Below are 22,283 nucleotides of genomic sequence, written 5' to 3' on the forward strand. Positions count from 1 at the left end.
CCCCCACATTGATTTACTGAATTAGTCAAATGTTCTTGAAAAATGGGGAAAATGTTTCATTTGGATTGAAACCATGAGTTTTGGTATCAGTAAACCTAGACTTACCACCTATTAGAAGTGTCACTTTGGGACACTTAAGTCTAATTTTCTCTAAGCCTAATTTTCCAAATCTGTAAAATAGGAAGTAGTAGCCCATGTAGTTCTAGTGAGAATCTAATGTAGCTATCTAGAGAGAACATGTAATACAATAAACACTATTAATGATGCTAAATAATAGGGGATGATGAGGATCATCTTGTGTTATTTTTATTCTTATTTTAACAAAAATAAACGTCACATTGCAGCATTGACTATCATGTTGGATGTAGGCTTAAAAGAAAAATTCTTTCAATTCATAATTTACAAATGAAATACCTTATGGTTACCTGATCTTTCTTAGTTTATTCTAACTTTATAGACATATAAATGCCTTTATTTAAATGGTTTCAATTTTTTTTTTGTTTCGTGTTTGTAATAGTTTTATTTGTATTGGTATTTAAATAAAACTTGAAATGAAAACAGTAGATTCTTTGCATTTCTCTTAAGGTTGCTGTTGACACCTAATTCCTCAAGTGAGAGATTTTTCAAAATACCAAAAGAGTAAGCTAGCTATATTTTAATCTACATTTTTAGAAGACATGATTTTTAGGAGCTAAAAAGAAAAAAAAATTGTAAACAATATTAGGTTCTTTTTTACAGTTGTGATTCTATTACTGTATTTCATTTTGGAGGTAATAATTGGTAGAATTCATGTTTTTCCTTCCTCTACTAACAAAATAAAATTGACTTCATTTTTCTTAAGGTCACCCAGGAAAGGTACAATGCTATTTACCGAAGGTTAATTGAATTCTAGAGTTTCAGATAGACTTTCTTTTTGATGAGAATATTAGTGAAGGAGAAATTTTTCTATTCCTTTTAGGAACTTTTTAGAAGTTTTGATGAGATATAGGAAATGGCTTTAGAAAACTTCAGTGATTTCTGTCTCTTCTAATCAGCATAAAATCACAGCCTATATTTGGATTATGTTCTGTGAATGTTTGAGAATTATGTGGTATCTTTATGTTAACCTAAGGTGAAAATTTTCATTTTTAGATGGAATTCATTTTACAAGAGTGTCTTTTCTTTATCAGTATACAAATATCCATTTGAAGACAAATTGTGTTGATTCAGTATGATGTCCTTTCCAATATTGAAAGACCTAGGTATTTCTCTTGATTGCCTTGATTTGTGATTTTTTAAATTAAGATTATTTGGGCAAAGTTAGCATTTAATTTTAAGATAAAACATACATAATGAGTAATGAGATAAGGAGAAAAACATTCGTCATAAGGTTTAGGGAATCTTAAGGATGGTTATCAGTTATTACTTCAGTACATTGTGAAGGACTTAATGATGATATAAAAGAATAATATATATAGGCAACGCCTAATGCCAGTATATTTCTTTTAGATTGCAAGTGTAATCTTCAATTTGCTGTGACAGTACTTTTTTTACATTGTTATCATAGTTGATTCAGTTTTTGAAAATTATCTTATTTATACTATAAAAAGGGACATGTTTCATGGAGCTTGATTTGCGGCAAACTAATTGGAGGGTAAAAAAGAAATATCACATTGGAAATGGTAAGCACCTATCCTCAGCTTAATCTGTCCTCTTTCTGGAAACCTATCCACTCTTTAAAATGCTCACCCCTCCAATGCTCTGCACAGTGTAGGTCCCCTGGAATCACTGAGTACCTAAAATCTTTTATTCTTTTTTTTTAATTAGGTGAAAATATTTATCATAATGCCCATTCACAGTTATCCTTCAGTACCCATGGGGGAATTGGACTTCCCACCACCACAGATACCAAAATCTACAGATGCTCAAGCCTCTCATATAAAATGGTATAGTGTTTGCATATAACATATATGATTCTTCCATATTCTTTAAATAATCTCTGAACTATTTATAGTACCTAATATAATAAGATTATTATAATACTGTATTGTTTAGGGAATAATAAAAAAGACTATACATTTATTATACATTCAGTACACATATAATTTTTTTCTTCTGAGTATTTTTGCTCCACAGTTTTTTTTGAATCCACAGATTTGAATCCCATGGATACAGAGGGATGACTGTCTTTGACAAAAGGTCCAAACATGGAGAGAGACTGAAGCAATTTGAGTGGCCAAAGTTTTGGAATTCTTTAAGAAATTCCTTGTTATATGTATGAGTATTGATCATACTTTACTTGTATGAATAGGTACAACATTACTATTAAAACCAACATGTGGGCTGGGGCTGGGGCTCAGTAGTAGAGCACTTGCCTAGCATGTGTGAGACCCTGGGTTAGATCCTCAGCACCCATAAAAAATAAATAAATAAAATAAAGATATTGTGTCCAGCTACAACTAAAAAATAAATATTAAAAAACCCAACATCTAATAATAATAATAATTTCCTCATTTCCTGACCTTTTACAGTGGAAGAAATGAAAATATTTGTCTATTTGCTTCATTCAGCTCTTTAACAAGATCTATTTAGCATGCTTTGTCCTGGGCACTGACTGGTTGAGTGCTAGGGATACAAATGTTTGGGCATTCTCCCTTCCTTCCTGTCCATGTGTCCAGACTGTGAAAGGAAATTGACATATTAGCATATCATTACACTTTAATTGGCAGGCTGATGACTGACTAGAAGTCATAAATAAGAGAGCAGGATGTATTTGTTTCATTGTCTTGGATAATATTTTCAACATGACTGTGTAGGGTGAGAAAAGAAATGGTTGAAGGATAGCACATTGGAGAATGCCTAGATTTAAGAGTTAATAGAGAAGCCAGCAGTGAGACAACAGAAATCATTAAAGAAAGGAGGAATCAAAAGAGAAATGTCCAGTTTATGGGTTAATCATAGATCTTAATTTGCCTCAGACAATCCAAGTTTTCTCTATTCACTGACGTTACATCTGGCTAGAAAGAAATGCTTGAGAAAGCCCACCTAAATACTCCTAAAGAACCCTAAGTCTCTGCTACAGCTTTTATCATATTCTGGTGAGTATCTCTCTACTTTCTCCCTAAGTAAGGCACTTACAAGAAAGAAAGTGCCAATTTGCCTGTGTATGTCTAGCACCCAAGACAGGCTTGAAAGGTGGTAGGTGCTCAGTAACTGCTTACTTAAGGAATCAATCAGGAAATAATATCATGAATAAGATAGGTTGAACTCAGAGAATATAGAAGTGCCTATACATGCAAAATAGACCCCTATAACAAGAATCCCTCAAATTTTAGTGACTTACACCCATACTGACTACTTGTGACTCATGCAGCCCAAATAAAGCATTGTGATTGGCAAGTGGCTTTCCTGTAATCAATGATAAAGGACTATAACTTCTTTCACCCTGTGACCCTACTATCTTCAACATATGGCAAGGGACTGCAGAAGGAGGTCAAATTGGAGGATTGTATCCACAATCTTTTTAGTCACATGTGAAAGTCACACACATCTCAGTCATGTAATAAAACACTCATTGACATGTCTATATCTACCTGTAAGGGAATCTGGAAGTGTGGTCTAGCTGTGTGTCTAAAAATAAATATTCTTTCATATAATGCATATGAGTATTATATTCATGACATTGTGTGTGTATGTGTGTGTGTGTGTGTGTGTGTGTGTGTGGTTTGCAACCTACTTTAAAAGGATGAAAAAAAAGAACAGAGAAATTAATTATACATTGCTTAGAAACTGAAGAAAACAAAAAAGTAAATAATAATAATAATCACAGATTTAATACTTATCCATAATATGTGGTAATAGTATGGAGTTTCTTTCTTAAGTATATGTTTTGAAGGGGTATTTATTCTAACAGTGAAAAGCATCACATTAAAGTTATTTGTTTGTCAACTATTCCACATAAATTGGCTAATTATCATGAAATTTTTTATTTTATTATAATAAAACAATTCATCCAAAATATTTTAGTGTTTTTCTTTTGATATTGTATATTTTGAAGCTGAACAAGTGGTTTTTTAAGTCCCATTAATAGCAAAGTGAACTTTGTTTCATTTTATTGCTGAGACTTTCATGTGCTTTTCAATGAAAACATTTTTGTCATGGAGAATATAGAAACTTGTAAGAAATAAGATATGAAACAAAGTAACCACTCATACCACTAAACAGAGAGCTACTTTAGGGAGTTAGGCTATATCCTTCCAGAATGTTTGTATGACTATGTGACTTTTTTGTTTTGATGTTGTTTCATAAAAATGAGATCACTCTATAATCTGTTCTTACACTCAACATTATGTCATAAACATAATCACATATTCTTCTGCATTATTATAACATTATCATAGTATTTCATCATATGATGCATCAAAATTTATTAAGCCAATCCTTCAGTGTAGCAATTAGATTACATTCAGTTATTTGTTATTATAAATGAGCTGCAATGAATGTCTTTGTGGCTAGATCTTTGCCAGATAATCTTATTAGACTATGTCTAAAATGTCAAAACCATTAGTTCTCAAATTTTAGTACACATAAGAATCATAGTGGAGATTTATTTGGACTCTTAGGCTGTAATCATAGAGATTTTGATTATGCATATCTGGAAGAGGACCTGAGAGTCTGAATAAATCAAGAACCTTCCTTGATTCTAATGCAGGGAGTTTAGTACCATGATTTGAGAAATAAGGGCTTTAGGATGTTAGAAATAATATCTTTTTCCTGAACTCCTTGCAAAAATACCATTTTTTTCTGGCAATAATACAAGATATGTATTGCTCTGTTGGTTAGATTTATATTTCTTTCCAAAATAAGGGCATTTAAACTCCTGCCTTCTACGTGATAAAGTTATTCCATTTTATTTCTCTAGTATAATTGAAACACATTGACCTGGAGTGTGAAAAGATCACTTGTTATACAGTTTTTGAGTCGAAAATGTTAGAATATAAATATCTATTGCTTAATCATTTTTATGATCAAGAATAAAGTACCTACAGGAAGTTTGGGCTTAAACTGACAATATGTGAGCTTGAATTTAAACTTTATTTTTACTTGTTGATTGATTGTATGTCCTCCTCTGAGAAGTGTCTGTTCAGGTCCTTGGCCCATTTGTTGATTGGGTTGTTTGTTATCTTATCGTCTAATTTTTGGAGTTCTTTGTATACTCTGGATATTAGGGCTCTATCTGAAGTGTGAGGAGTAAAGATTTGTTCCCAGGATGTAGGCTCCCTATTTACCTCTCTTATTGTTTCTTTAGCTGAGAAAAAACTTTTTAGTTTGAGTAAGTCCCATTTGTTGATTCTAGTTATTAACTTTTGTGCTATGGGTGTCCTATTGAGGAATTTGGAGCCCGACCCCACAGTATGTAGATCGTAGCCAACTTTTTCTTCTATCAGACAGCGTGTCTCTGATTTGATATCAAGCTCCTTGATCCATTTTGAATTAACTTTTGTGCATGGCGAGAGAAAGGGATTCAGTTTCATTTTGTTGCATATGGATTTCCAGTTTTCCCAGCACCATTTGTTGAAGATGCTATCGTTCCTCCATTGCATGCTTTTAGCCCCTTTATCAAATATAAGATAGTTGTAGTTTTGTGGATTGGTTTCTGTGTCCTCTATTCTGTACCATTGGTCCACCCTCCTGTTTTGGTACCAGTACCATGCTGTTTTTGTTACTATTGCTCTGTAGTATAGTTTGAAGTCTGGTATCGCTATACTGCCTGATTCACACTTCCTGCTTAGCATTGTTTTTGCTATTCTAGGTCTTTTATTTTTCCATATGAATTTNNGGAGGGGAGGGGAGGGGGGATAGTAGAGGATAGGAAAGGTAGCAGAACACAACAGACACTAGTATGGCAATATGTAAATCAATGGATGTGTAATTGATGTGATTCTGCAATCTGTATATGGGCTAAAAATGGGAGTTCATAACCCACTTGAAGCAAATTGTGAAATATGATATATCAAGAACTATGTAATGTTTTGAACAACCAACAATAAAAAAAATTTTTTTTTAAAAATAAATAAATAAACTTTATTTTTAATAGCGATGATTCTCTCAAAAGAAATTACCCCTTGAGTCAGTTTTATTGAAAAGAGAATGTCACAAACATTAAGTCATTCATCAAATAACCTGGGTTATATGAAGCATTTTTGCCATTTGCAAATGCTCACAGTGGATATCTACGCATCTAATAAAAATGGTGTGAACTTCAGCTAGCTACATTCAGTGTGACCAAAGCTTTGGTAGACTCATCTGTTTTTCTTCTTTCTATGTGCATTTTGAAGAAAGCTATCCATACACATAAGCCATTAACTTAATTATGACCTGTTAGCAACCCAAGAGTAGGGTCAGTTTTCAGTTCTGTTCATAGATAAACTTCTCATGCACATGCAGCTTCTTTTCCCCATGTAAAAGCTAAGAATGTGACTTGCATGTGTTTTCTCCTTATTTTCCATATCTGCAAATTCACTAAACATTTTATTTTTTGCCATGAATTGTTACCACCTAAGCTTTAAGGGTCTGGGTTAAGTGACTTCTTAAGACCACGTGAGTAATCACTGGTATAGCAGGATCTAAAATTTCTATCTCCTGATTTACTCAGATATTACCATGACTTTTGAATGTTTTCATAGGATTGTTTGACCTCCATTCTGTTAATTAACAAAAAAATGCAAGTGTGAAGTTTATAAAGTTGTGGTGAATTAGCATGTGTTCTATTCATGTCTAGTTGTGTACACCCTGCACCTGTTTAGGGAGTGTAACATCAGGCGTTCATTCAAAGAGATTTGAAATTGGATCCTGACTTGGAGGTGAGTATCCATCCTGGTTTGCTTGATAGTGCGGTGTTTTCCCAGACACAGGACTTAAATGGCTAAAATCAGAAATTTCCCACCAAACAGGGATAGTTGGTCGACCTACTTGCCATGTGGCCATTTGGCCAAGGTCTGTAATTTAATAGATCTCTGTTCCTTTGTGTGTAAAATGAGAAAAGAGGAGTTATCTCACAGGATTTTAATACCAATTAAATAAGATGGTAGAAGTAAAGCATAGCACCACTTAAGGGATTCAGTAAATATATTTAATTACTGTTATTGATGTCATTTTAAAAAGCAAATGGGTTCTTCAAAGCACAGATTCTCAGAATCTAGATCTTCAAGTCTGGGATTTGAAATAAATGAACTCTCTTTTAGCTTAGACCTCTTCTTCACCTTTTAGGTATTCTTGTATTTTACTTTTGATCCATAAAATTAGACAACACAATGCAAGGCTGAATAGTCCATTGTTGCTTTCATAGTTTTCAAGATGTATAACAGGAAGAGACACATTTTCTATTTGGAAATCAACCAGGTTCAACCAGGTTAGAATGAGCATCAAAGGTAGCATAGTGCTATGGAAAAAAAAAAAAGAATTAGACTGGATTCCAATCATAATAACAGCCACTTTGTTGAGTACAAACTGAGCCAGATGTGGGTGCTTATGATTCTTTGTACCTGCTCCAAACCATGATCTCAAGAGGTAAATAATATTACCTCAATTTTCAGAGAAAATTATCTTGGTTTTTGGAGAAATAACCTTAGTGAGCTCAAGTTAATTGATCCAAGATAGTGGTATAATAAGGAGTGCAATAAAGATTATATTCTGGTTCTGAATGCTCCAAAGTTCATGCAGTTTTAACTTATAACCAAAAGCTAGTTTGCAGGAAGGTACTTTGCCTCTGGGTGAGTTTCTTCATTTATAAAACTCAGAAGGGAAGAAAATCGCCCTTTACCATTCCTTAGCACATTACAGGCAATCAGCTATCCATGTATCATTTAATTCTTATGGGTAAATACTAGTTCTGTTTTTATGAGAAAGAAACTTACTCCTTAGATTAAACAACACAGGTGGTGCTGGCCATGGTGGCACATGCCTATAATCTCAGCAGCTCCAGAGGTTGAAGCAGGAAGATCTCAAGTTCAAAGCCAGCCTCAGCAACTTAGTGAGGCACTAACTCAGCAAGATCCTGTCTCTAAATAAAATATAAAAGTGCTGGGATGTTGCCCAGTAGTTCGTGCCCCTGGGTTCAATCCCTGTTACACACACACACACACACCAAAACCCAACTGGTAAAGTGGTAAGTATTCAAAAACCTAGCACTCTACTGAAGCGTGTTGTAGCATTTGATGATACTATAATTCTAAGTATGTGAATATAATAAATGTTACTCAGGCAGACTTTTTAACAACTTAGAAATAATTATTGTTCATGTAATGGACATTTTTCTCAATTAAAATAAAAATACTAAATTTTCTACTTGATTCTAGACTTGATTTGCCTTTGTATGTGGGTACTGTAGCTCAAATTTTTCAAAATTCAGGTGCATTTTAAATCCTATCTGCATTCAGATTTTATTTTCATACCTTTTTAAAAATCCCTCTCAGAAATTCTTATTATAGCAATTGGCAAGAGAATATTAGAGATGTATGAAAACGTGTTGCAAATATGGTGCTAAGTATGAAAAAAATTGGAGTCAATTTCTACCTCTCTTTTCATAGGCATCTATGTGAGAACACACACACACTCACACACACACACACACATCCTGACATGAATAACTCAAGATATATAAGGAAATTATGTTTTTGCAATTCATTTCATAGAAGGTAGAAAAACGTTTTGATTTACCTTTGATTTTATATATTTCATGAAAAAATTAATGAATTCTAAGATGACTGAAGATGTTAATCAATGGTTTCAACCAAACTATTCTTAAATATACTGGTGAACAAATTTACTGCTTTCAAAATAAGACTTAACTTCAGTTATAAATTCTAATCTTTTCAGTAACTATTATTGTTAATGTGAAATTAAGTTAATTTCCCCCCGAGAAGGTATGAAGCCATTATGAACCATAAACATGGGAGCCTTTATTGATTGTGTGTATTTTCTTGAACTTTACTCATAGGCCTCTGAGGAAACACTGCATTCCAGTAATGAAGAGGAAGACCCTTTCCGGGGAATGGAACCCTATCTTGTGCGGAGACTTTCATGCCGAAATATTCAGCTTCCTCCTCTTGCCTTCAGACAGTTGGAACAAGCTGACTTGAAAAGTGAATCAGAGAACATTCCACGACCCACCAGCCTCCCTCTGAAGATCCTGCCACTGATTGCTATCACTTCTGCAGATTCCAGTGGGTGAGTGCCCTCGGGTGACATTTCCCTGTTTTATATTTTTGATGACGATTGTTATCTGTGGTCTTCTGAGTTTTTCTGGCTCATTGCTTGATTTGAGTAGGATGACAATAGTGTTTTGGGAGTCCAGGGGGGAAAAAAGGATGATTTTTCTCAGGTAACATCTCTACTCTGCAGGATGAAGCATTTTAGTCCATTATTTTACAAGAAGGCATTGAAAATGTATTGGTGAAAGCTAATAAGCATCCAGGCAAAGGGAATTATACATGGAAAATTAATATTGGATATTTGTAATTTAATACAAGGATTGTTAACAAATGAGAACTAATGGACAAATTACTGTGTAGGCATACATATGTGGAAACAGCAGGCAGTGCTCATTGATGCAAAACGAACTTGGAATCAAGAAGAGATTGCACTGTAATTAGAATAAAAAGAAATATGCAATTATATTCCTGAGCTTAATAATTTGGCCTTTGACACTTTGAGGTGTTACTTACCATAATACTGTTTTAGTTCTCAACATAAGGCTATCTATTTAGTGTTAGTTCTTATAAAAGGATCAGCCAAGGTCACATCCTTATCAAATAACTTTCTACTTCATAGGTTTTTTTTTTCTTTTTCTTGCTATTTACCAGTACAATTTTTACTCTTAAACATAAGCAGGTTAAAAAATGTAAAAGAAAACGAGGAGAGTGGGCACATTCATTATTTACTCTGGCCAGCTGCATTTTTAAGAAGCTTGGATAGGAAAAAAAGGTGGGGGGGAGGAAATGAAACCTAGTGGCTCACACAGACAGACAATTGAGCATTTAATAAGACTTACATGAACAAATCTATTTATGCTACAAATGTGATTATTTTTCATTCTCTGCCTAGTTAAAGGGATTTTTAGGGGTGGTACCTTTTGTATTTTGTAGTGAAATCCAAAAGGTACCATCCCCAAAAATCAAGTGCTTGCCTAGCACATGTGAGGCACTGGGTTCAATCCTCAGCACTACATAAAAATAAATAAAACAAAGGTATTGTGTCCATCTACAACTAAAAATATTTTTAAAAGGGAAGTTGTGCTAAAATATTTGGCCAGTAACTTGACTCTAAGATACTGAATTTACCTGTTTAGATTATTATAGACCCATCCAAAGAACTTTTGTTATTAAAAGACACAGGTCATTACTACTAGGTAAATAAAAATGCAACAAATTCTTACCTTGAAGCAAAGAAAAGAGGAGCCCCCAGAGCTCATCAGTTGGTCATATTATTGGCTTTGATTATGGCAAAAGAATTTAAAGCAAAAGGAAAGGGCACACATGGCAAAATCTGCAGAAAACGGATGCAAACTCCCAAAAGCTACTCTCCAAGTGGAGTAAAACAGGATGCATTTAATTCCTCCAATACTGAGTAGTAACAATGTGAAAGGTTTTCATCAGGGATATCTTTTACCAGGGCAGCCTACCAGGAACTCAGTGCCTGGAGTTTTTATTAGGAAGAGGTTAGCTAGGTACCTTCTGACTAGAATGTACCAAAATTCCAGACTTCTAAGGAGGAAAGTATGTGTTCAACATAAACCACATTGTTTGCATAAGCAATTGGGGCACAATGAGCCACTCTTAAAATTTAGAGAATGGTGAGATACCTCCTGAAATCTAAGTTCTCAGATACTAGTTAAGGTTCAATTTTTCAAAAGAGCCATTTAAATTCAATAGTAGAGGCTTGATTAACTCTTCTCTGTATACCAGGTTTGTCTTAGAATAATTGTCTTCTTTCTCCACATTTGAGGGAGAAGGTATTATAATTAAATTTAAATGAACTGATTTAAGCCCCTGGTATATTCAATTAACTTTGGTATCTTAAAATTTGGTGGCTAAACATGATTTCTCATTTCAAGCCCATGTGCTTGTAAAAGAAAATGATTCAGTAATAGTATCTCCCTATAGTTTGGTAATATGTATAATTAAAAATCTCAGGTAAAAGTTAGGCTTATTTAATTAGATTTTAATGTGTTGCTAAAAAAATTGTTTCCAAGAACCAAGGAACTTCAGTATTCAGAATTGTCTATGTCCTAGCACTTCTGTTGTTTCAAATTTTCTTTTCTCTTAATCAAGAACATAAAAATTAAGTATGAGCAATATTATGGTTACCATTTACATATTTATTCAGTGTTAGGAAGCAAATAATTTGTCTTTTATGAAGATGAGACAAGGATGACTTCTGTTCCAAAAGACAGCCAAGAGAAATCACATATAAGAATGCCCAATCAACAAGAAACAAAGACTAAGGATTCATTAAAGTGATTGTTATTATCTTAGGAAGCAAAAGTAATTTGCAAATTGAATATTGAGTAATAAGAAATTCAAAAGTATAATTTTCTGGATTGTCTAAACCTTGAAAAAAAGTAGAAGGTGAAGTCAGGAGTTATATTCTATGGCCATTCAGTTAACTGGAATCCCGATTCCTTCAGAGCCATCAGAAGTGGTTATGTTAGCTAGCCCTGTTGGCCACAGTCCAGTTCACCATTAATAAACCTAAGGGTGTCCTCGGGTCCCATTGTCAGCCTATACTGAACCTTACTTAGCATGTGCATATTTTGATGGTAAAGGAGATGTCTCATGCCATTTAAATTTATTTTCTTTCCATTCTTAACATAACATTTTTGCCATTTCCTCTGGTATATTGCCACAGCAGAGAGCTCTGTCATATATTGGGCAGTGAGTTATAGGGACTTGTTCTACCCCTTTGGAGAGCCACATTGTGGCCCTGGAAGTAATTGGTGTCTGGAAAAGATGTTTGGCCTGCAACACTAAATTTTATGGATGGCAGCTCTTAGCTTCCTCATGGTCAGGAGACTGCATTCGAGAGGGCTTTTAATTATTAACATTTTCATTATTCAACTTCCAGTGTTTTCTCAGCAATATGAATATGTTCAAATGCACATTTTAACAATTTCCTTTGGGTATGCCTAACACGTTAGGTTGTGTGTATTCAGCAACTTTGGAAACTTTAAATGAACACAAAATCGAATTTTTAAGACCTGGTATGTTGAGAACCTTGAATTCATCTATGATTTTGCTTTCCATAGAGGGTAGGATCATTCTAGCTTCCTGGCTTTTTATCAATCCTCCTTGAAACAAAAGGTTCAGCTATTAATGAAATGTTATGAATTTGGCAAGAAGTAATCTGGAATGTCATAATTTCCTACCTAAATACTTCTTAATCCATTTACATTTTTTATTAACTACAATTTATATGCAATGAAATATATAAATATTAAATATACATCCTGATGAATTTTGAGATATTTATATATTCATATACTAACTACCCTATTTCTTGACATTTGTCAAAAAAGATTAGTTTTGCCTCTTATTGAACTTCATATAAATGGGATCTTATGGTTATACTCTTTGTGTCTAGCTTCTATCTTCCAAAATGTATTTTTTAAAATATTTATTCATATCGGTGTATAGATCATCAGTTTGTTCTTTTAAAAAAATGTTTTTTAGTTGTCAATGTACCTTTATTATTTATTTATTTATATGTGGTGCTGAGGATTGAACCCAGGGCCTCATACATGCTAGGCAAGCACTTCAACACTGAGCCACAATCCCAGCCCCCAGTTTCTTCTTTCCATTATAATATAGTATTCAATTTTATGAACATACCATAATTTATTTATTCACACTCTTATTGATTGATGAACATTTGTGTTGTTTCTAGTTTGGAGATATTAAAAGTAAAGCTGTTGAGTACTTTCTTATGCTAATTATTTTTGTGAACATATGCACTGATTTCTCCTGGGTGTAGAATTTCTCTTAGGAATAGAATTTATTAAGTCATTGTTAGGCAAATGTTCATTTTCTATTGCCCATCAACTTTCCAAAATGAGGTACTGTTTTGCTCTTCTACCAGCAATATATGGAAGTCTCATTTTTTCTGCATTTTCACCAACATTTGGTGTTTGTAGTCCTTTTGATTTGGGTCATTCTGGTGAATGTGTATTAGTATCCTACCATGGTCTAAGTTTATATTTCTCTGATAAGTAGTGATATTATTTACCTTTTAATATGATTATTAAATATTTGTATGTCGTCTTATGCCAATTTGTTTTTTCTTATTTATTTTTGGAGGTACTTTATATATTCTAGACATAAGACTTGTATTAGATGTATGTTTCATAAAGTGAATATTTCCTCTCTGATTACAACTTACATTTTTATTTTCTGTTTACTTTTAATACAATGCTAACCCCAAAGGCTTCTGAATGTGTTGTGTTTTCAATGTGTGTGCCTTGAAGAAAACATGTTACCGCGAGATATTGGGGAATAAGAATAAGAGATGGTGGAGCAATGGAATTAGGTGGGAGAAAAGAGGATAGGCAGATAACAGAGGAAAGCAATGAAAAACAGAAGAGAGTACAGTATACAGGGTGGAGAAGAAAAAAGAAAGCAGAAAGTGGATCCAGTTTAAAAAGGAGAAAGCAAATAACAAGTATGATACTTTTCTCAAAGGGCAGCTTTACCTGGACATAGGTCCCTTGGTTATACAGTGTTGGAGAATAGGACATCCAGGCACTAAGCGTACAGGCTAAGAGAAGTTGAGAGTGAAATGACAGCATGTGTGTGGGGGTGGCTGACAGCGGGCAGTAAGTGGGGGCTCTGGGTGGAGACGGTGTGAACCTGAGTCCTGTCTCACCATTTCACCATTTACAAGCCATATCACTTTGAAAAGTTACTTAATCACTCCTAATTTTACAAGGGCGAGAGTAGGAATAACAGGGTACCTACCTACCTCCTGAGTTTGCTGTAAAGACAAAATACTCAGTATTATTGTTGGCATCTTGCAAGTGCTTCATATATAAAAGCAGCAACAGCTACTGCTGCGCTGGTATTGGAGAAGTATTGGAACAAATTGTGATTATCATTATTGATGTTGTTTGTTTCCTATTGGAATCACATTTTAAAATCCCCTACTAATAACTTGTGGGTTGGAAATAGATGTTCTAGCAGATACAGGAGTCAGTCGAATTTTTTTTTTTTCTGATGCAGAAATTCACAGTTATTATGGACATGTCATATTGTGGCAAAAAGTCTTCATTTTGCTTTTGGCACTTGTCATTGACATGTTCTGCTTCCAAGTCCTATTCAGTCATGTTTGGAATGACAGTGGAGGCCCTTCTTACTTCCATGTCACTTCTGAAAGTAAATGCTTCCTGACTTCTAAATCTTTTTTCCCTCCCAGAATCCCCTGGAGGAGGAATTAGGAGCTCCTTCTGGCCCTGACTCAGCTGCTGGCTTAAGCTTCCTGGGTAGTCTGTGTACCGCCAGGTACTCTAAGGAGGGCTTAGTTTACCACACAGGTGACAATCACTGCCTGCACAGGAGAAAAGGCACAGAGGAAGAGGAAAAGGAGGTAGTACTCTGTCTGTCTAGTTTTGTTTCATGGCTGCGTCAGCTATCATAAAAGGAAAGCCAAGGAGAAAGATGTTCCCTTGTGGCAGGATGACACACCTCTGAATGGATGTATATTCAGGGGTATGTGTGGGAGGAGGATATTACAAGCACTTTCTCATCACTGGTGTCCCATTACCTGTCTGGAGAAGTACACTGGGTACATTTATATCACCATGTCCTATAAAGAAAAGAAAACAAAGAATTTAAAGGAGGAAAATGTAACTCTCGGGGATAAATTTAACTACTCAGCAGAGTGGGACAGATATAGTCATATAAGACTTCATTTTACAAGGATCTTCTTGACATACTTCCTTGAACTGTGTGTCATTCACAGGGGGGCTGGCCCCAGATGCCAGTTAGACATTCGATTCTTTGATCAACCATTTATCACCTAGCCTTCTTGAGGACAAACAGTATTCTAGAGAGAACATAAAAAAGAAAAACGAAAAAGAAAACTGTTAGTTTTTTGTTACTAAATTTAAATCTAAACAAAAAAAAAATAAAGAAAAGAAAGAAAGAAACAATTGTGTTCCAAGCAGACACATCTGATGTATCAAATTTGTTCTAACTTGAGAAGGTATTAATAGTGGACGTTTCATATTTGAGGTATTCTGGTCATAAGGACTTATGAAGCTAAAGGGTTATATTTCCCAGTCTCCCTATTCCACAACTTTATATTGGGTATGTGCTCAACTTTCAAGAGACTTATCTAATAAGTTATATGGGAAATCTATAACCTACTAGATAAAGCTTTCCAAGATTGAAAATAAGATATATAATCATGATTGTGATAGATTCTTTAGAAATACAGAATTCTTGAGCTTGATGTGGTTCTAAACATAATCAATGCAAAGAAATGGAGAGGTGATACTTTTCATAATCTTGAAGAAATAGGCTATATGTGTTTAAATGCTAAGTATCAGCATAGTATTTGTCTGAACTTCTCAGGATACTCACAGACTATCCCAGCCTTTTTGTTTTAAAGCAATGATTCTGATTTAATTAAATCTAGTCTTATTTGGACTTTAAATTTGTGATTTTCAAGATTAAAATTAGACTCTAAAAGTAATGGCACACTTCACACTGGCTATATAATATCCTGATGAAAAACATTGTACTTCCAGAATAAGTAGTAATTCCTGAATTGCATCTAAAATAAACAATGAAAATATGTATACTGCTTTTTCTCAGGCATTAAAGAAATTTGAAAAAATGACTATTTTCACTATGTTCTCAATGTACAAACTCATACAATAATTATTAAACTCCAATTACTTTTTTCATATTGTGATTCTTTTTTACTCCTGTAGTACTTTCTGGCATCCTTATTAAGGATACACTGAAGAATGATGCATCACAATATTTTATTGTATATCTGTGTCAGTATTGTACCTTGTACCAAGGGAAGAGTCTGTTCTTATAAATCAAAGTTCTCTATTTTACCAGGTTCTCATGGTCCTAAAAAGAGTAGCCATTTGTGCATTTACAACATCAGAGCATCTGGTCTCCATTTCCAATCCTTTGTTGTGCCAGCTTGACTTGTTATAATAGGTTGGTTGGGTGTCCCACATTTTCTAACAGTGAGCCCATTTATTTCACTTTGAAAAGTCAGGACACAGTAATATATCCAGCACAGGACAGAGCTGAGAAAAGCACTTTCCCTTATTTATTTCCATCATAGAATAAAAATCCTTTGGTTTCTCAGTTTCTTTGCCATAAACACTAACTTGCTTGACTATCCTTATATAATGCAAAACTATGTGAAATTAATCACTGACCACTTTGGGAGGAGTTTAAAATTCTTTACCACAGCATTATTTCATTTTATAATACCCTGTTATGAAGAAAGTGAGTAAAAGCATTCTGCAGGATTGTATTTATTAAATCATTATGTGCTCATAAACATATATAATCACTCAAATAATATTGAGCAAAGTTCATCACTATGAAAAATCTAAAATGAGAAAAATATGTTCAAGTAAAATTTATGAAAGGATGAAGTGATAAAAATCTTATTTCTCTACAAATATATGCTACATAAGAGCAATGAGATTTTTTAAAAAAAATTCATAAATAGAATAGAAACCATAAGAAAATTATATTACCTCCTATATTATATACACTTTTACCCTGAAATGTTTAGTTGATTATATAATTCTTTATAACAATTTATTAATTACATGTCTATCATACTTATTTCTCTCATTCATTTAAAATCTTCCCTTTATTGAAAAAGGAAGTAGTTGGAGTCAGGTATTTTTAGATGTATTCCAAATCTGTGGAATTCAATCAAAATAAGTGTCATTTAGTTAGTTCATTTAATATCATTAGGTAACATTCTGGATTATAGATTTACTTTATTCGATGGATTATTATCATTTATGCCAAAGTTAATGTTTCTGAGGCTGGGAAAGATGGCACCTTGGTCCACATTTCCAAATGAACCTCAGTCTCAGGATGTCCTGACTTTTACCATAATGTGATTCCTAAAACAATTAAGACTAATATTAACTATCATCACACAGAGAGACATACCCTATTGTCTAAAACTGTGCATAAAAATAAGGACTTTAGAATACATAAAGAATTTACCATATACAAATAAGATTTAGGATGTTGAATTTATACCATATGCCTATACAACACCATTGACTTTTTGTGACTTTTCCATCTTTTGGTAATACATTTCATATTTGTACTCTCTTTATTTCTCCACTGTTGATTCTGTGTCCTTGTGAATATGTGACTATTGCCAGGCATGTTTATACATATCTGTAATCCCAGCAACTTGGGAGACTGAGGCAGGAGAATCTTAAGTTTGAGGCCAGCCTCAACAACATAGCTAGACTCTGTCTCAAAATATAATAATAATAATAATAATAATAATAATAATAATAATAATAATAATAATAATAATGGCCTGGGGATGTGCCTCAGTGGTAGAGCACCCCTAGAGTTCAATCCTTAATACAATGCACACACATAAAAAAGTGACTACAGCTTTCTTATTTCTATGTTATTTAATTCATATTGATGTCATTTCTTGAAGCCACATATCTATATATATATTGCATACAGTGAAAAAGGAACAACAGACTACATGCAAGTAATACTGATATGACTACCCCTTCAGTCATATATGACATAGATTAATGCATTCACTTTATATTCATCCAACAAATAGTGTTTGCTGAGACACTGAGGACAAAAGATTCAACACAACAAACATTGCTTTTCCTTCACAGAGTATAGAACCATGTAGGACACACACAGGAAAAGGGATAACAACAATCTTTTTTTCACATTTTATGTACAATTGTGATTGAGGAAATCTGGAGCAATGTGGGATACCATAGGGAAAAAATTAACCTGGGCTTGTGAAGAACTGACATCTTAGTTGATTCCTAAAAGAAGACAATAAAGGCAGAGAAAACAACAGAGACAAAGTCTAGGGATGATTAAGCAGTGTCTGTATTTACAAATAAAAACCATTACCATGACTAGACCAGTAAGTCATATGTGAAGTACAATTGATAGTAGTTGCCATTGATTTTTCATATAACCAAATACGTGAAGTTTTAGAATAATTTCAAATAATGCTAAGCAGCCTTGGTATAAGCACTGAGAAGGTGAACAGTGAGGTTGGTACCAAACTGGAAAACAAGAACAATGTAAGAAAAACAGGACAAGGTAGTTGAGGGTGTTTGCAAGAGAGTGAAGGAAGTGATGATTTGAGTTAAGTAATTAGGTGGATGTGGAAATGAGTGATTATAATAAGGCACTGACATAGAAAAGGTTCAGGGTCTCTAGAAGTCTCCAGGATATCCAACAAGTGAAATTAGAATAACTGAAAAAGCCAAAGAGATAGAAGGTTGTTTGGAGGATAGAATGTTTGAACCTTAACCTTTAAGTGCTAGAGGTAACATAAGGTATTTTAAAAGATGTAGGAGGATACCAGGAAAGAGGGAGACTGCTGTGGAAAAGAAATAGTCAAGGAACTGAGAGATTTGTGCATGAAGTGATTCCTCCATATAAACATCAAGGTCACCCAGGACAGCAGCAGGACTCAAGATGTGGAGGTGCTAGAAAGTGGGCTAATGTCAATGAATGAAGCGCAGTGATGAGGGGGATTGGCACAAGTCAGAGATGAAGTTGATTGAATAGAGGTTTAAGAGGAGGTTTCCACAAGAGGGTAGAGAAGGAATAATGACTCAGTCAATGTGAGTAATCAGGAGTACACTCACCCCCGCAGCAGGCGGACCCAGAGCAACCTCTCCTTGAGACTCCCTGGGAAAGGGCATCCTCAAGTATAAGAAGTCAGGATGTAAGGTGACTCTGATAGAAAGGCTGAGAGTGAAGGGAAGTCTGTTCACCAAGTGATTTGGGAAGAACAAGAGTTGAATATGGAGGAGAAAATCATAGAACAAAATGGAGGCAAGAAACTGAAAGAAAACAGAGAAAAAGAGCTTCTGTCCAAGATGGTTCTCCAAGATGATTATGAGAACTGAATTCTCAAATATTTTTAAGGATGGTTCGATGCTCATTCAGAGAGGATAAGTTGAGTATCACTAAAGTCTTTCAGAAAGGCCATGGAGGTAGAAGCATCACAGCCTCAGATACTTAGCAAGGCCCTAAGCAAGTTAGAAAGACTGTGTCTGAAAATAAAAAAAAAGGGGGGGGTGGGAGTGTGGATGTAGCTCAGAGGTAAAATGCCTCTGGGTTAAATCCTCAGTACCAAAAGACAAAAATAAAAACAACAAAAAAACAACTATGGAGGTTGTCCTAATCCAAATAAATAGGTCCATGATGGTATTCTTTGGTAGGTTCCTTAGTACTTTCAGCATCTAGTGGAAACAGCAGCAGCTTCTGGTATCTGGGGACTTTTGCATCTTTCAAATTACTTAGCTATTTCCTAGATTTATTTTAGGATATGGAATATGAAGGATTATCTGATTTTTTTAAAAAAAGATGTGCATTATCATTTTCAGCCAAGTATTATTTGTTTCAAACATTTTTATATCTAGCTCTAATTATTTTGCCAGTTATCATAACAACTTAAGTGTTCCAAGTTAGCATTTAAGTTTTCTTTGGAGAATTTCCTTTCCTGAATTAAACTACTGCTTCCTTAAATATTCTTAAATACTATTTCTGGGATTCAAGCATTATTTTAGTTTATCACGCTGCAAATTTTGGCAATAAAATCAAGAATGAAAATGAATTCTAGGTAGAAAAATTCTATTTGTTGAAAACATTCTTTAGTAAACTGGTTATGATTGTGACCTCAGGAAAACAGTAGGGAGGCACGTGCTTGTGGTTTCCCCTTAGCTTGGATGCACCATAATATTTTCAGACTTTAATTTATAGCACCCTGTGATCTGCTGATTTTCACTGAAGACTATCTCACAGAATTGCATGGTTGAGACCTGGGGCTAAAACCTAGCTTTGATGTTTAGGCAAGCACAGTTTTTATTTTGGTCTCTTCTGTGACCTTGTTGGAGGTTTTTTAAATTTTTAATCCATACCCCTGAAATAGTACTTGTGACCAGGATTTATCCATAGTAAAGTATAACACATTTATAAATACCCTTGTATTTATGTTGATTTATACCTTGTTCAAAGAGTATTAATTATGTTCCACAGAGATCTAAGGAGAAGAGGGCTCCATTTGTCTTAGGAAGAAATGTGAAGGTGAATTGATTTTTCAGAAGGTTACTACAACAAATGAAAAACAGAACCCATGTCTTCTTATTTAGGTTTATAAACTCTGGTATGTGTATCCATATAATTATATCCCATCTCTGTATGATATATCAAAGTACATAAATGCATTCTAGTGTCATGTATAATTAATTAAAACATTAAAGATTTTTAAAATTGCATTAAAATCACATTTGTGATTTACTTCCAGTTATATTCATCTAAGTATCTACTTAGTCTTAATATGTCATGAACAGCGTTTGAGGTGATGGGAGTATGTTACAATAGATAAAAAGTAAATAAAATCATGATATTTTAGTGCTCACATGCAATCCAATAGGAAAAACATGAGATGAGTGTTAATATCTTTGTTTCCATAGGATTTCTCTCTAAGTCAAAGACATCCTTTGCTGTTGGCAAAACAGTGAATAGATGATAGTGAAGACTCACACTCACATTGAGGACCATGGATTATTAAGGTGATCATTAGGCTAATGCTTTGGTAACATGGAAGTATTTAGAACCAATCTGAATGAAAAGCAAAATACATACATATATCCATTTTAAGGTTACAGTCCAGGAAAATGTTTGCCTGTCTGTGTCTAAGAACTGAAAAGTAAGATGAAAATTATTTGATTTTTTTGGATAACAGGATTGGGGGTTTTTACTCTTTCATTTCTATTAATGAAAATATGTGTTTATCCAAATCAATAAACTACCACTATGGAAAGAGATTGCTCAGAAAATTGGAATGGAACCACCATTTGACCTAGTTATCCCATTCCTCGGTTTATACCCAAAGGACTTAAAATCAGCATAGCACAGTGATGCAGCCACGTCAATATTTACAGCAGTTCAATTCCCAATAACTAAGCTATGGAACCCACCCAGGTGTCCTTCAATAGATGAATGGATAAAGAAAATGTGATATATATATATATATATATATATATATATATATATATATATATATATATATATATTCCCCAATGGAATATTACTCACCTTTAAAGAAGAATAAAATTATGGCACTTGCCAGTAAGTGGATGGAGTTAGAGAATACCATGCTAAGTGAAATAAGCCAATCCCAAAAAAACAAATGCCAAATGTTTTCTCTAATATGCAGATACTAATTCACAATGTGGGGAGGGGACACTAGAGAAGAATAGAATTATCTTAGACTAGGTAGAGGGAAGTGAAGGGGAGGGGATGTGGGGATAGGAAGGATAGTAGATTGAAACATACATTATTACTTTATGTATATATGTTGCTGCAATACCAATGTGATTCTACAACATGTACACTCAGAAAAATGAGAAATTATATCCCATCTATGTGTGATATATCAAAGTGTGTATATTCATTCTACTGTCATGTATAACTAATTAAAACATTAAAAAATTAAAAATTGTATTAATGTCACATTCATGATTTACTTGCAGTTATATTGATCCAAGTATCTACTGAGTCTTAGTATATCATGAATAGTGTTTGAGGTGCTGGGAGTATGTTATAATAGATAAAAGTAAAATTCATGATATTGTTCACAAGTAATCCAATAGGAAAATATGGCAGTGATGGGGAGGGACCCTTCAGAATACTACTGATAATTTTATGCAATCATTTATCTGTTGGCAGCCAACTCCCCAAAAAAGATCCCCAGCAGAACCTACCAATCAAGCAAAACTAAGTATCAGTTTCATGGAAATAAGGAAGAATACCATTTTCTTTTAACTTTGTAGTACTTCAGGAAGAAAAAGTAGGGGAAGGATATTTGCAGAGTTTCATAGCCATATCTGGGAGCCTGGTCTTCATATGTGGAAAAATGGTTGAGATTAAGCAAAATTTAGGGCCTAGAAGCTTTAGATTAATGGGTCTTAAAGCAAAGTGAGGCTCTCAAAGCCCGCCTTTATGGGTAAACAGTTAGTCTCG

General features: G+C 34.1%; 1 protein-coding gene across 8 annotated transcripts in view; it reads left to right on the forward strand.

Annotated features, from left to right (window-relative positions):
• The window catches only part of Pde4d (phosphodiesterase 4D), a 1,424,195-nt gene that overhangs the window by 517,851 nt on the left and 884,061 nt on the right, over positions 1 to 22,283 (forward strand). For all 8 annotated transcript variants that reach the window (XM_048800091.1, XM_048800095.1, XM_048800089.1 and 5 more), the window contains one exon: positions 8,978 to 9,207. In XM_048800091.1, the coding sequence (XP_048656048.1) occupies positions 8,978 to 9,207 (230 nt within the window). The remainder of the gene's footprint in view (positions 1 to 8,977; positions 9,208 to 22,283) is intronic.

The sequence above is a fragment of the Marmota marmota genome, unplaced genomic scaffold, assembly GCF_001458135.2.
Source record: "Marmota marmota marmota unplaced genomic scaffold, marMar, whole genome shotgun sequence".
NCBI classification, from domain to species: domain Eukaryota; kingdom Metazoa; phylum Chordata; class Mammalia; order Rodentia; family Sciuridae; genus Marmota; species Marmota marmota.